This window comes from Acomys minous (assembly GCF_964271855.1).
Source record: "Acomys minous genome assembly, chromosome: 7".
Lineage (NCBI taxonomy): Eukaryota > Metazoa > Chordata > Mammalia > Rodentia > Muridae > Acomys > Acomys minous.
The window spans coordinates 31,145,182-31,159,203 of NC_140488.1; the positions used below are offsets into that span (position 1 = coordinate 31,145,182).

A 14,022-nucleotide genomic window follows, 5' to 3' on the forward strand; every position below is an offset into this window, starting at 1 on the left:
GTAAAAAAGATAACAGAAACTACTGGTAGCCACAGAACATTAGGTTGCTGTATGATAGGATTTAATTGTGTGATTATGCAGCATACTTAGAATGCCTAAACAAAGTAGTATGAATTCTACTCAGTAGGTAATGAGAAACTATATTTTGTAGATAAAGGTGCTGTCACAGTCATTGGAGAAGCAGGGTGGAGGAAATGAATTACTATATTTTTAAGCCTAGAATTTGATTGTATATCAGTTAACTGACAGTTTCATGTCAAGAATGTCAGAAGTTGAGGCTGGGCATGGTGGCGCATGCCTTTAATCCCAGCACTAGGGAGGCAGAGGCAGGCGGATCGCTGTAAGTTCGAGGCCAGCTTGGTTTACAAAAGGAGTCCAAGACAGCCAAGGCTAACACAGGGAGACCTCGTCTCGAAAAACAAAAACAAACAAAAAAAGAATGTCAGAAGTTTTAGAGCAGTTACTCAATTCCTTATGGTATAGAATTCAAGTAGGCATGGATAAGAATGTCTCAAGAACCCTATCTCAAGAAACCAAAATAAATTTTAAAATATTAAAAAAAAAATAGAACCAGTAAGGTAGAATTTACAGTTGTCATCATTTGATAGAGTTACAGTACTTTCAGAAGTAGAAAATATGCATCTGTCTTTATATTTCTAAAAAATATTTAAATAATCACTGCCTGGTTTATACCTAGGCAAAATGGACTCGGTAGTAAAATCATGGCTAGGTTTATTTTTAACTCATTGTCATTGACTGCTTATTAGTAGATGGTAAGATTTTCACATATCCATGACTGGATAGGGATTTTTTTAAATCTTTTTTTTCAGCAGAAAATGTCCAGTTGCTGTTTTTACATATGAACTCCTATGTACTACAGTGACAAGAAGAATGCTGGCCTGTGAATTTGCTGTGAAATATCAGTTGAGGCAATGAAGTGAGCTAAAATGGGAAATCTTTATAAGGCCCAGGATTAAGCCTTTGTAAATGAGTCACATTCTTTTATCTTAGCTCTCATAAAACAAGAAGATAACTAGTTTTGACTTTATATATAATTAACTATTATTATCTTTCATTTAGTAAACAAAAATACCGAAGGCTGCCGATACTGGAAAACTAATAATCTTTAGTAATATTGCCTTAATTTTAACAGCTCTACATTAATCATACTCCTCCACCACTGTCCAAGAGTAAGGAGAGAGAGATGGACAAGAAAGATTTGGACAAGTCAAGGGAAAGATCCAGAGAAAGAGAGAAAAAAGATGAAAAGGACAGGAAAGAGCGGAAAAGGGTTTGTAATTTTTAAAAATTAGCTTGGAAAGCTTTATTGTATATATAGTAATACGTTTTCTGCTTTTAGAAAATACTCCTTTATACCATAGTAGTCTGTTTGAAGTTTTAACTGGCATTTTCATCCTAATGTGTGTTTGCATCTTCTACAGTAGATAAGGAACTTCGGCTTAGTAATCTTTCTCATTCCATTTTACCAAATAATCCTCCAATGCTAATTAGTGATATCTTTCTTGTATAAAATAATACTTAAAGAGAGAGCATAACAAAAACCATAACCCTTGATCAATGTAGTTCACAATTCTTGGTTCTAGGATCACTCAAACAATGACCGGGAAGTGCCACAGGACATAACAAAGAGGCGGAAAGAGGAAAATGGAACAAGTAGGTAGACTTCCTAATACCTTGGAAGCGATCATCAGAATGAATTGGAAAAGCCTTTCATTTTTCTCTTTTGTAATTTTAGTGGGGGTTTCAAAACACAAAAGTGAGAGTCCATGTGAGTCTCAATATCCAAATGAGAAAGACAAAGAGAAAAATAAGTCAAAATCTTCAGGCAAAGAAAAAGGCAGTAGTGATTCATTTAAATCTGAGAAGATGGATAAAATCTCCTCTGGTGGCAAAAAGGTAAATTAGGACCACAAAGGAACTGTATATTTTTTGGAAAACATGTAATTTATTATTTTTTGAGCTTGTCATATATGAGTACTGTATTTACGTCATTTCCACCCCACACTATTGACTCTCTACCTGTGTCTTCCCCCAACTTCCTCTAAATGTCATGATCTCTTCTTTAATTATTACTGTTACACCTATATATGTTTCTATAAAAAAGCCTGCTGAGTCCATTTAGTGCTGTTTATATGTATATGAGCACTTGGGATTGGATAACGTCTCAGGGGACTTGTCCTTGGAGAAGGCTGAGTCTCTTCCTCTCATAGCAGCCATTAATTGTATGTGGCTCTTCACCTAAGGCTAGGGCCTTGTGAAGAAAGTACTCATGTAAATTTAGTGCCTCAGTTTATGAATGTACATTCCTGCCAGATAATCATCTGTTGATTATCTTGGAGTGGGAATAGTAGGCACGGGAGGGAAGGGAGCTGGTACTCTGGCTGGGAAATTTGAGCTAGATCTGTCCTAAATGATTGTGAAGTTAGAATTAATATACTTCTGAAATTCTTTTTATCTCCATTTTACTCTCATCACTTCAGTTTTTGTTTTGTTTTGATTTTTGTTTTCTATTCAAGACAGGCTTTTTGTTTTTGTTTTTTGTTTTGTAACCCTGCCTGTCCTGGAACTCACACCAGGATTGCTAGGATTAAAAGTGTGTGCCACCACCATCTGGCTCACCACTTCAGTTCTTTATGTTTACTTCTTTTTCTACCCACAGTTCTTTGGTTTTCTTTTTCTTTATTCTTGAGATATAACTATATATGTATAAAGTACATTCTGTTATATACCAATGATCAATACTCAAATTTCAAGCATATGCCATAAAATAATTGACAAGCCACTCCTAAGTTGTAAACTGTTTATAAAGCGTTACTGTAAACGTTAAGGATGTGTAGTGTATTTATAATTTTTAAAAGCAGTTTTAGAAAAGTGAACATTAGACAATTTAATTCTCTATGCTTCCAAAAATAGTCTGTTCTTTTTCAGTGCTTTTTCATTGAGATAAGTTCACATAGAAAGATGCAATTAAGTCAGTGGTTCTTGACTTGTGGGGTCCTGACCTGTTTGATAAATGTCTATCTCTAAAAGTATTTGTATTGCAATTCGTAATAGTAGCAAAATTACAGTTATGAAGTAGCAATGGAAACAATTTTATGGTTGGGGTCATCACAACATGAGAAACCATATTAAAGGGTCACTGCATTAGGATGGTTGAGAACCACTAAAATAAGTGGTATGTGTATGGTTCTAATTGTCCCGAAGGGGAAACCTAGGCTCATGATACATTCCCTCCTCACTTTGCCTTTCCCAGTCCCGGGTAACCACTCATCTGCTTTCTGTCTCAGCGGATTTATCTACTTGTAATGTTTCATATAAGTAGAATTATAAACTAATATGGCCTTTTGTGTCTGCCCTCTTAGAATGATTTTGAGGTTCTTCCATATTGTAGTATCTGCCATTACTCAGTATCTTATGACCTAATAATATTTTCTTATATGTATAGACCACATTTGCTTAATCATTTGTTAGTTGATGGATTTTTGTTTTGTTTTGAGACAGTGTCTGGCTTAGTGGCCCAAGCTGGCCTCAATACATTAGCCTGCCTTCAAACTTGCAGTCCTCCTGCCTCAGTTTCCCTGGGGCTAAGATTTACAGGCGTAAACTACTATACCCAGCCAGGTGTTGTATTTTAGATCGTTCCTACTTACTGGCTATTGAGATAATCTTATGACCATTTGTGTGCTGGTATGAAATAATTCACTTGACTTCCTGTAATTTTCTTGGCTATACCTAGGAATAGAATTGTTAGGTTACTATATAATTTTTTTTTTTTAGCTTTTTTGAATCGCTGCCAAACTTTTCCACAGTGGCTATATAGTTTCCATTTCTACTAGCAATAGATCAGGGTGCAATTTCTGTACATTGTTGTCAACACTGGCTACTTTTTATTTAGTGGATGTAAGTGGTAATTCATTGTGGTTTTGATTTGTATTTCCTTGGTGACTAATGATTCCAAATGTCTGTCTTTCCTTGTATTTGTATATCTTCTTGGGAAAAATCTCTTCACATACTTTTACTGTTTTCAAATCAAGTTGTCTTTTATGACATTCACTTTTAAGATATCTTTAGATATTCTGCATATTTAGCTGCCATTTCCTATTCTATAAGCTGTTACCCTTTCCTGTGGTGTATGAATGGTTTTACTTTTGGGGGAGTTCAATATTCCCATTTTTTTCTTTTGTTGCATGTGGTTTTTGTGTTATATTAAGCACATTTTTTTTAAGAAAAAATATGGCTGGTGGATGATAAAAGGGAATTTTAAGCTGATTTTTTAAAAATGTATTTGATTTTTCATTCCTCAACTAATTTCATCATTCCTCATAGGAATCCAGGCATGATAAAGAAAAGATAGAAAAGAAAGAAAAACGGGATAGTTCAGGAGGAAAGGAAGAGAAGAAACAATATCCTTTTCATCTTTATATTTTATTCACTGTAATAGAAAGATTTGATACTATTCATATTTAGAATTAAATCTTTCTTGTATACGGTCTAAGTATGAGGGAGCTTATTCCTTTTAAAGTGTAGTTAACCCTCAGTGTAGGATCTGCAAACAAGAGATTCAATCTTCTTGATTTTTAAAAAATAATTCTCTAGTGACTGAGATTTTTTTAAGGACGTAAATTTTATAGGCTCTCTGTCTTTTTGTTATTCTTAATCCCAAGAAACAAAAGAGGAGCAGTAATCCCTTGGGCTGGGGAACATGGTGGCTAGAATAGCAGAATGATAGACACAAAAGCAGAGCTCCTAGAGCTTGAGGTTACTAGGTTGATCACAGCCAACTAGGCCTGGAAGTCAAAAGGTAGGACACTATTCTTCCCACCCCAAAGTTGTTTTCCCTTAATTTGTCATCTACTCATAAGTCCTCTGACAAGCACAGATAATGAACACTTCCAACCAAGGTGAGTATGTCTCCCTCCTTTGTATTTAGATATACACCTAAAGGAGGCCTGAAAAATGGTAAAGGAACCAGATCCATTTTCCAGGATACAGCTACTTGAATCCTTACCTGAATATAGTGACTCTTTTGTTTATAGATATAAAACTTGTAGTTATTTTAAAACTCTTCTCACTTTAAGCTTGCTGATTAGTTACACTTAAAGAAAACCAAAAAAACGAAACAAAATAAAAAACAACCAAGATGTATTTAAGAGCATCTGGCTGTCTCTGCCACCTAGTCTCATCTTTTCTGAATTATGTTTTTAAAGCACCTGTAGCACAATAAATAGTGGTGTTATTCATACTTTACAGGTGAAGAAATTAAAACTCTGAAAGGTTGAAGCAGGGCACAGTGGCATTAGGAAATGGCGTTGGCACTTAAGGGTGGGGCTTCAATGTTTTCTGTTCTTTGTGCATTTAAGTTTTTGTGTCTCTTTCTGCCGCTGCTCATGTTTTATAAAGTCAGAAATTACATTCTGTACTTTTAGCAAGATTTTAAATAGGCAAATTTGTCTTCAAGGTAATGCATTTGCTCTGTATGATACATAAAAATGTTTAAACATCTTACTTAAATTACATGACAAGCAGAGTGGACAGACAGTTCATATTCTCATTTAGCCTCCTTTTTGAGGACCTAGCCAGCATCTGAATAGTTACCCTTAGATGTTTTAGGATTACTGACGTAAATAGTATGATTTGTCTCCTCCACTAATGACTCCAGGTAGACATATTTGAGTTGACTTTTTATTGCTCATTTTTTGCTTCCGTTGTAATTGACCCTTAATAATACTACACATATACACACTGTTTATACCTTATCTCTACTATGAGCTGCCTCTAATAATTTAGGGAACTGGATATATAACAGACCCTACTTAGTGTTGCTTAAGGGTGAGAAATATCTGGGAGCTATGTCGTATTCAGGTTTGGTTTAGGATGTGAATTTTGTCATAATTATTTGGTTGCAATACAGGGATTTAAGCTTGTCACATAGGTGACCTAATGAAGGATGTACTTTTTCTGCTCTGTTTTCCCCTGCTTATTACCTGAATAGTAGAGCAGGATAAAGATGAATATGAAAGAACATTTAACATTTAATATTCTTCTGCTTATTTTGAAACAGAGTGTCACTGTATAGCTCTGGCTGGCCTTAAACTTGCTATGTAGATCAGGCTGGCCTTGAACTCAACAGAAATTCATCTGCTGTGCACCACCTTACAATTGTAAAAGAAAGAAAATAGTATTATTAAGTCTTCTCTGGGGAACTATAATATATGTTGCATGATATATAATGTTACATATAGTATATATATTATATATGAAAATTTGTACATACTATATATTACTTTTTATTCTAATCTTAACCTTTCAATTTGTTTTTGTTTAACATACTGCTTCTCTGTTAAACAAAAACCTTCCCATCAAGTTTACATTAGGAACAGATAGATCAACCATGGACACTGACAACTTTCACTGAGATCTTATCCATCTGTTTTCTCTCAAAACCTAAATTTGCTTTTACACATGGAGGTTTTGATACAGATTTTTATGAGCTAGAAGCTTTTGATACAGATTTCTATGAGTTATTCTAAACTGGCCCTGAAATATCCCTTGGGAACAAAAGGTGGGGGCAATAGTTTTGAACAGAACTAGATGTTTGGCTGGTATTGCAGTAAATCTTCTAAAACTAGATAATCTTTTACAGATGTCTTTAGCTTGCTAACAGTTATATCACACATGCTCTCTTCTGAGTAGACGCTTACTCTGGGGAGGCTGTGACTGATTCTCTTCGTCTGGTTATTTTCTGGCTCCCTCTGGATTTGGACTCATTCTGTGGTTGGAGAAGCTGTTCTATTTTTCTTTTCATCAGAAAGCTCATCGTTTCCTATGGCACCTGTCTATTTACAGGGTATATGAAAATCTGCCCCTCTTGCTCCCCTGTTAACTTGTTTCCTCATCTACAGAAAGTGCTGCTATAATTTTTATCCTATCAATAATTTTAAGATTTTCTTGTTGCTACTTAGAGCAGTTATTTAAGGGGAGTCAGTCAAGAAATTATATTGATTTGTTGTATCTGTCACCCTGAGTGCAGACATACTAAAATGATCACATTTGGATCAAGAGAATATTGTACAAAAATGTGATTTGGATTACATTCTTTTCAGAGTTTCTTGTCCTTTCTCTTATTTTTAGTTGTAAAACTCTTTTGTGTTTTTACCTGGAAAATTTTTGTCCAAATTCTACTTCTCCTTGATTTAGTCTCTTGAGCATCACTAGCTGCTTTTGCCTTTTACATTTTGTTTTACTTTAATCTTTAAAAATCCTTGTCTGAAGCTCAGGAGGTAGCTCAGTAGTAGATTGTTTGCCTAGTATATGCAACGCCCTAAGTTCAGTCCTCAACACCAAAGGGGCAAAACCCAAAACCAACAAACAAAAAAACTCTTGCTCATTAAATTATTACCTAACAACCATCCTTTGTTTTCTCAGTTACTTCTCGGTATATGCAGCCCACAACTCATGTCCTATTCTATCCACTGCATTTTTAACTTTCCATTCCAGCAAGCCTAATTTATTTCTTACTTCTAGTCTTATATATGTAACCTAATTCTTTATCCCCCAACCCTGATACTGCAATTTTCTTTTTTTTTTTTTAATACATTTTTATTAATTTATACATATTACATCTCAGTTGTTAGCCCATCCCATGTATCCTCCCATCCCTCCCTTCCTCCCACTTCCCCCCCCTACTCCCCTCCCCTATGTCTGTGTCTGAGGGGGATCTCCTCCCCCTGAATATGCTCATACGGTATCAAGTCTCTCCTTGGTGACCTATTATCTTTCCTCTGAGTGCCACCAGGCATCTCCATCCAAGGGACATGATCAAATATGGGGCACCAGAGTTTGTGTGAGAGTTAGATCTTCTTCTCCACTCAACAGTGGAGAATGTCCATCGGCTAGTCCGGGTAGGGGTTCAAGGTTTTTACTGCCTATTTTTTCCTTGGCTGTTGCCACAGTTTGCGGAGGACCCCAGGGCCCAGACTCGCCTGTAGTTTTCCAGGACCCACTGGATCCTTCCATTTCCTCTTTCTCCCAGGCTTCTCACACCTAAAGTTTCAATAGGATGGAATACTACTCAGCTATTAAAAACAAGGAATTTCCAAAATTTGTGGACAAATGGATTGAACTAGAAATTGTCATAATGAGTGAGTTCACACAGAAGCAAAAAGAGCTAAATGGTATATACTCACTTATATCGAGACACTAGCCCAAGGTGTACGTCCCCATGAAAAACTGTACCTACCAGAATAATGGGTAAGAGGGGATACTGCAATTTTCTAATCCTTGAACAAAATTTGCCTTGTGGGTGAGGTCTTAGTCTTATAGAAGGTTACATTTAGAACACATGGTTTTATTTATTTGCTGGTTGGTTTGAAGTACGTTCTTACTCAGTATTCCAAGCTGGTCCAGAAATCATTGTGTAGCCTAGGTTGATTTCAAACTCAATGTCAGTCCTCCAAGGTCAGCCTTATTATTGATGGGATTATATGCATGTACAATTCTTCAAAAACACTAGATTAATATCCTTTAACAATTCAGAAAAAAATGACCAATCAGAATTTTATTTGATGAATTGAAACATTTGACATTATGTTCTGATTTCTACATAGTAGCAATCAAACTTTGACCTACATGCTCTCTTCTAGAACAAAGCTTTTGTGGACAGATTGGTCAGGGGAGCGCAAGGCAGACTGTTTACTCCAGCATACCCTGTATGATTCATTTTGTTTGTTTCCATTTTAGCTTTAGCCACTATAGACAATTGACTTAAAATTCCTGTTCTAGCCCCCTTTCCCCTTCTACTCTGTACTTAGGAAACTGGCCTCCTAAGCTCTCACAGATTTCTAACTTTAGGAATGTGTTGGCATTCCCAGGTATAGTCTAAATATGGTAGTGATCCATATTAGGAAATGAGTATTTGGTGGAACTTATTTCTTAGGAGCTAGTGGTTGCTCATATGAGCTTGTCCTACTTGCTGGTCCCCACCTATATATAAGTACATTGCGTATCCACATGCTTCAATTGTGATTTTAGTTGAACAAATGGTTTTACTCATTCTTGTAATCAGATAACCAATTATTTTTCCTTATCATATGTGCTGTGATATTTAGGCATCCTGGTAACTATACATGGCAATCTGTGTACAGAAATAGTAACTGCAATGTGAAATGATTTAATCATCAAAAACATTAGTGAAGAACATTACTGGAAGAAAAATACTTTTTTTTCCTGCTTTCAAACAAGCTCAGTTTACATATACTGTTTGATAGAAGGGAAACCAAAATGACTAACAATTGTTTTATAGTCTTGAGGATATTTATTGAGTGCAAGCTTATTTTTGCTTTTATTTGGGTTTATATATAAGAAACATTTAATATGTACAAGGCTTTTGTTAGACTGAATTGATAAACACAACTATTTTCTCTTAACATTTATAGTCTTCAAAAGTACTAATTGTGGGTTCTGTAAACCAATACTCATAGACACTAAGTAGTTAAAGCCAGAAAGAATTTTGTACTTCCTTCCTTTTCCTCTTCAGGTAGACACATATTCACTAAGGTGCTATTTTGTTTTGTGTTTTTAAAGGTCTTGACATTGGGATAAAGACTTACAAAAGGTTCTCCTGCCAAATTTGCCCACGTGTGTGACTATCCACCCTGCACATTTTTTATTTTGACAGGCAACACTGTGTGCAATTAGGCTTCAGCTTAAAAGATTCTCATCTTTAACTTTGTGTTACATTTCACCCACACAGATCATTCCAGGAACTATACTGTGTTTGGTATAAAAAGTTCCTAAGAATACTTTTAGGTGTAATGCTAGATTAGGATGCCTGTCCCTGTGTCTTTCTTCTCATAACTTTTTCCTTGTGAATAGTCCTTTGATATTCTAAATGTCAACTTCATCCTTATATGTACTTCAGCTTTGGGGAGGGAAGGGGCAAATCACTAATTCAAGATAACCAAGTGATAATGAGTTCAGGAAACACAATGCTGTGGTTCCTCCTTTGAGATACTTAACTGTGAGTTAGCTGCTATTTGGGTAGGTTTGCATTTTGTATTTCTCTTAAATTTTTATTATCATCAAAAGGCTATTTTATGAGACATCTGTAAACTATTGAATCAGGTAAAAAAGAATTGAGGACATTGATATAAGTACCAATATAAAAGGATGCTTCAGCATGTAATTTGTTCTCAGCAGAATAGAAGGCCACTTCTTGTTTGATTGTGTTCTCTGTGGTGTTAGCAGTACAATTTTTAGTTTCAAAAGAGAATATGTGTGTGATGATGGAGGAAAACAGATTGAGCCTGCATTACAAAATGATTTTGAGAAATATCAACAAAATCCTAAGTGTGAAAAAGATAGGTTTCTGTAACCCCTTAGATTTATAGGCTAATCTTGCTGATAAATAATTGTTAAAGTGCTACACATTTATTTTTAAAATAACATTATTTTACAATAAGCTTAAAGGAATGTTGCATAGTATTGGTATAAGCTTAGTGTTAATGAGAATAAAATTGTGACTGTATTGAGGAAAGGATCCTGGCGTGTGAGTTCAGCACTGTTTCATCACTATGCCTTCTTGTTTTGGGATCTTTGAGACAGGGACTCACTTTGTAGCTCAAGCTGTCCTGTAATTTTGTATAGCACAGGCTAGAGTCTAACCCAGTGTGATCCTCCTGTCTCATAGTCTCAAATTCTAGAGTTATAAGTATGCTTGATAGCAGCTACCTCTTCTGAAGCTCATTGAGCTTTGGAGCAGATTTCAAGTTGTAACCCCGAAACTTCAGCATTATTGGATCGAATGGCACTCTTGAGATATCATGACTAACATCCAGTATCTTTCCACTTGCTCTTGTACTTGCTGATTTGTCATTCCAGGGTGTGGACAGACCCCTAAGCTGAACGTCTCCCCGAGGAGGATGCCAAAGCTCCATGAGTCACTCTCAGAATGATATCTCACATAATTAAGAGCTTCTGGTGCTGTCCATTTTATGGGAATCTGCTTTAAGTCAGAAGATGCATACATACCACCATCCTTTTGACAAGACATTCCAAAGTCAATGATTTTCAGAACATTATTTTCACCTGCAGGCAATTTCTTGGAGCAAGGTCCCTGTGCATACAATTTTTACTTGAGATATGCCATCCAGAAGCAGCATCTAATGAAAAGTTCATTAACTGACTTTTAGTTCATCCTTCTTTCTCAGAAAGGAGAGGAAATTGCCTCCTGGAACCAATTCCTTAATGATGTAGATAGATTGCCTTTGTGTGTGAACTCTGTAAGTGTGAAAACATTGGGATGATTTTGTTGCTTGGAGGGTTTTGGCTTCTTGTAAAAAATTTTAAATTTAATTCCAGTTCCTGGGAAAGATCTTTATGTGTTTTAACAGCAACAGCATTTTTATCTTTTAATGTACCTTTAAATTTGTCATCTAAGTTTCCTTGTCCTTAAGGAATTCTCATAGTGTGACATCATGATTGAGGCCCCATTTCTTATTCTGCGTATGGTCATATGGATACCATGATGTTCATTTTCTTTATTGGAACATTACATAGAAGTCATTGTGATCAAGAACTCATTTCTTATTCTCACAAGTATGGTCATGTGAATATCATGATGTTCTTTATTAGAACATTATTTATTTTCAATCTAAAAGCCTGAGATACAGTCACCATTTTAAAGTGGACAAGTCAGTGGTCCTTAGTATATTCACTGTGTGGTGCAGTCATCACCACAGTCTAATTGCAGAACATGCAGGTTAGCAGTCATTCTTAACTCTCCTCTTTCTTCAGCCACTGGAAGCTACTGACACATTTCTGCCTGTGAATTTGCCTGTTTGGGGACATTTCATATAAATGGAATCGTGCAATATCATGTCCTTGGGGGCCAGGGTTCTTTCAACTACCATCATATATATTATCAGGATTTATCCATGGTGTAGCATGTGTCAATAATCCATTCCTTTTTATGGTTAAATATTCCACAGAATGAATGTGTATTTACGTTTTGTTTACCCATTTATTATTTGATGGGCAGGAACAATTGTTTTTCAAGTATTAAAATTGTGAGTTCAACATCAGTGTATCCAAAATTATAATTGATATCAAGATTATACATGGTATGCACAGAATGCTGTGTAGAAATGATGTGTAAATTATTTGTTGGCATTTCATACAGTTTTGGTTATTTTCTAAGGCCCCTTCTAGCTATGAATTTAGGAACTATGTGAATGTAGTATTTTCATTAATAAAGTTTAATGCATTAAGCATTAATTTAAAAATTGAGAACATTAGGCAGATATAAAACTATTTGCCACATACTGTAATCATCATGTTTTGAATTTATTTCATTATACAGTATTTGAAAATGTCTACATAAAGGAAAGGAAATGAGTATAATTGAGTCAATATATTTTTAAAGCAATTTTTATAATTTAGCAGACATTGCATCTTAATATAATTCACTATTAAAATGTGTCCTTGTGAAAAAAATTGATGTCATTTTCCTCTCTCTGTTTCTATTGGTTGATATGTAAAAAATAGGTTCCTTTCCTTTGCTAAATGTTCTGTTTATTTTTGATACATTATTCCTTGCACCTGAAGAATGTACCTGTTACTCTTTAATCTTTTTCTCTATCCCACAATCCTTCTGCCCTCTCAAATACAGAAAATATTTCAATGTTTCTTAAAATTCATAGTATCTTAATGATTTCTAAGAATGGATAAAGACACAGAAATATTTCATCATTTTCTGAGAACTTCATCCAGGCCTTTGTTATTGACAGAATTCAATGAAGTTTCTTCCTAAGTGGTTTTTTCACTTTCCTCCTTTTTCACCCCTCTTTCTTCTCTGTCCTATCCTTTCCTTCTGTTGGCCTTCCTCCCTACTTTTTCCCTCAGTCTCTCCTTCTTGTCTATCAATATAACCAATTTGTTTTTTTCAGGTGGAAAGAATGAATTGAAATCATACAGCTGTGACCAGAATCTTATTTTCCTGAGTAGATTTCTGAGAATTGTGAATGAAGCGGGCCCATTTTCAGTTATCTGCTTTATTGCTCCGTGCAGAACACCTAAAATTGTTGTGTTATATGTTATATTGTACTTTAACTTGTTGCTTAATTTCTACATGTTTATTTTCAGTAATGGCTGAAAGTGTTAATTATTCCATATTTTAGCACAATGTGCTGCATATATTTCCCAATAAGCAAACAAGGTTACATGTGTACAGAAGCTCACTTTTGATGAAATATTGCCTGGGTTTTGGTCCCGCCTCCCATTTGAAATGCTTCCTTTTTAATGTTTGAAACTGAAAATAAACAGTTACTGAATGATTTTGAATTTACCTCATTTTAGAACTCAGTTTTAATTTATTTGGCCTGTTTTTAATATTAGTCACTAAAAATAAAGTGGAGCACTGTCTTATGCAACGCCTAAGAATCGTTTTATATAGTATGTGTACAACATTAAAACCTGTTCTACAAAGAAAAACATACCAGCGTTCACTTGCCCCTTGCCGTTTTTTCTTGTAATTGGGAAATTTCCCTGGGGGGAGGAATAAAAAATTAATTGTGTTTTAATTTTACAGCTACCGGAGCTTTGTATTGCTAAACTTACATCTGGAAAAGTTTCACATGACATTTTTAAGAGAATTTTTTATCTACTGAATTCTACCAGTGTAACCATTTTTTCTAAATAAACAATAGTTTTCTCAAATGACTATATCATTGTGTATATTGTTACTTATTTAGCATAACTTAGAAAAGTTAACTCAGTAATCTTTTAGCCCTTAATTTTTTTTTTTCTGCATGGGCTAGATTGTCAACACCCAACACTATGGAAACATTGTTTGATTATTTTTTGCACTTGAAGTAAGCTGTAGGATGAAAACATGCCTTTATATTATCCATTTCTCAATGTCTTGATGGCATTGATATAAAATCAGGATTTTCAGAGTTGAAAAGGGATATAGTTTTTAAAAAGAAGATTAAAAAGTGACGACCC

At 35.0% G+C, this 14,022-nt stretch overlaps 1 protein-coding gene across 4 annotated transcripts in view; it reads left to right on the forward strand.

Annotated features, from left to right (window-relative positions):
- The window catches only part of THOC2 (THO complex subunit 2), a 108,491-nt gene extending 94,749 nt beyond the window's left edge, over positions 1 to 13,742 (forward strand). For 2 of the 4 annotated variants that reach the window (XM_084788731.1, XM_084788733.1), the window contains exons 34-39: positions 1,154 to 1,291; positions 1,605 to 1,674; positions 1,757 to 1,917; positions 4,348 to 4,424; positions 4,877 to 4,922; positions 10,900 to 13,742. In XM_084788731.1, coding sequence (XP_084644857.1) covers positions 1,154 to 1,291; positions 1,605 to 1,674; positions 1,757 to 1,917; positions 4,348 to 4,424; positions 4,877 to 4,904 — 474 coding nt within the window. In that variant the 3' untranslated portion in view covers positions 4,905 to 4,922; positions 10,900 to 13,742. Of the gene's footprint in view, positions 1 to 1,153; positions 1,292 to 1,604; positions 1,675 to 1,756; positions 1,918 to 4,347; positions 4,425 to 4,876; positions 4,923 to 10,899 lie in introns of those variants that run through there. The other 2 variants (XM_084788732.1, XR_014780545.1) reach the window with 2 other exon arrangements.
- Positions 13,743 to 14,022: the final 280 nt, after the last annotated feature.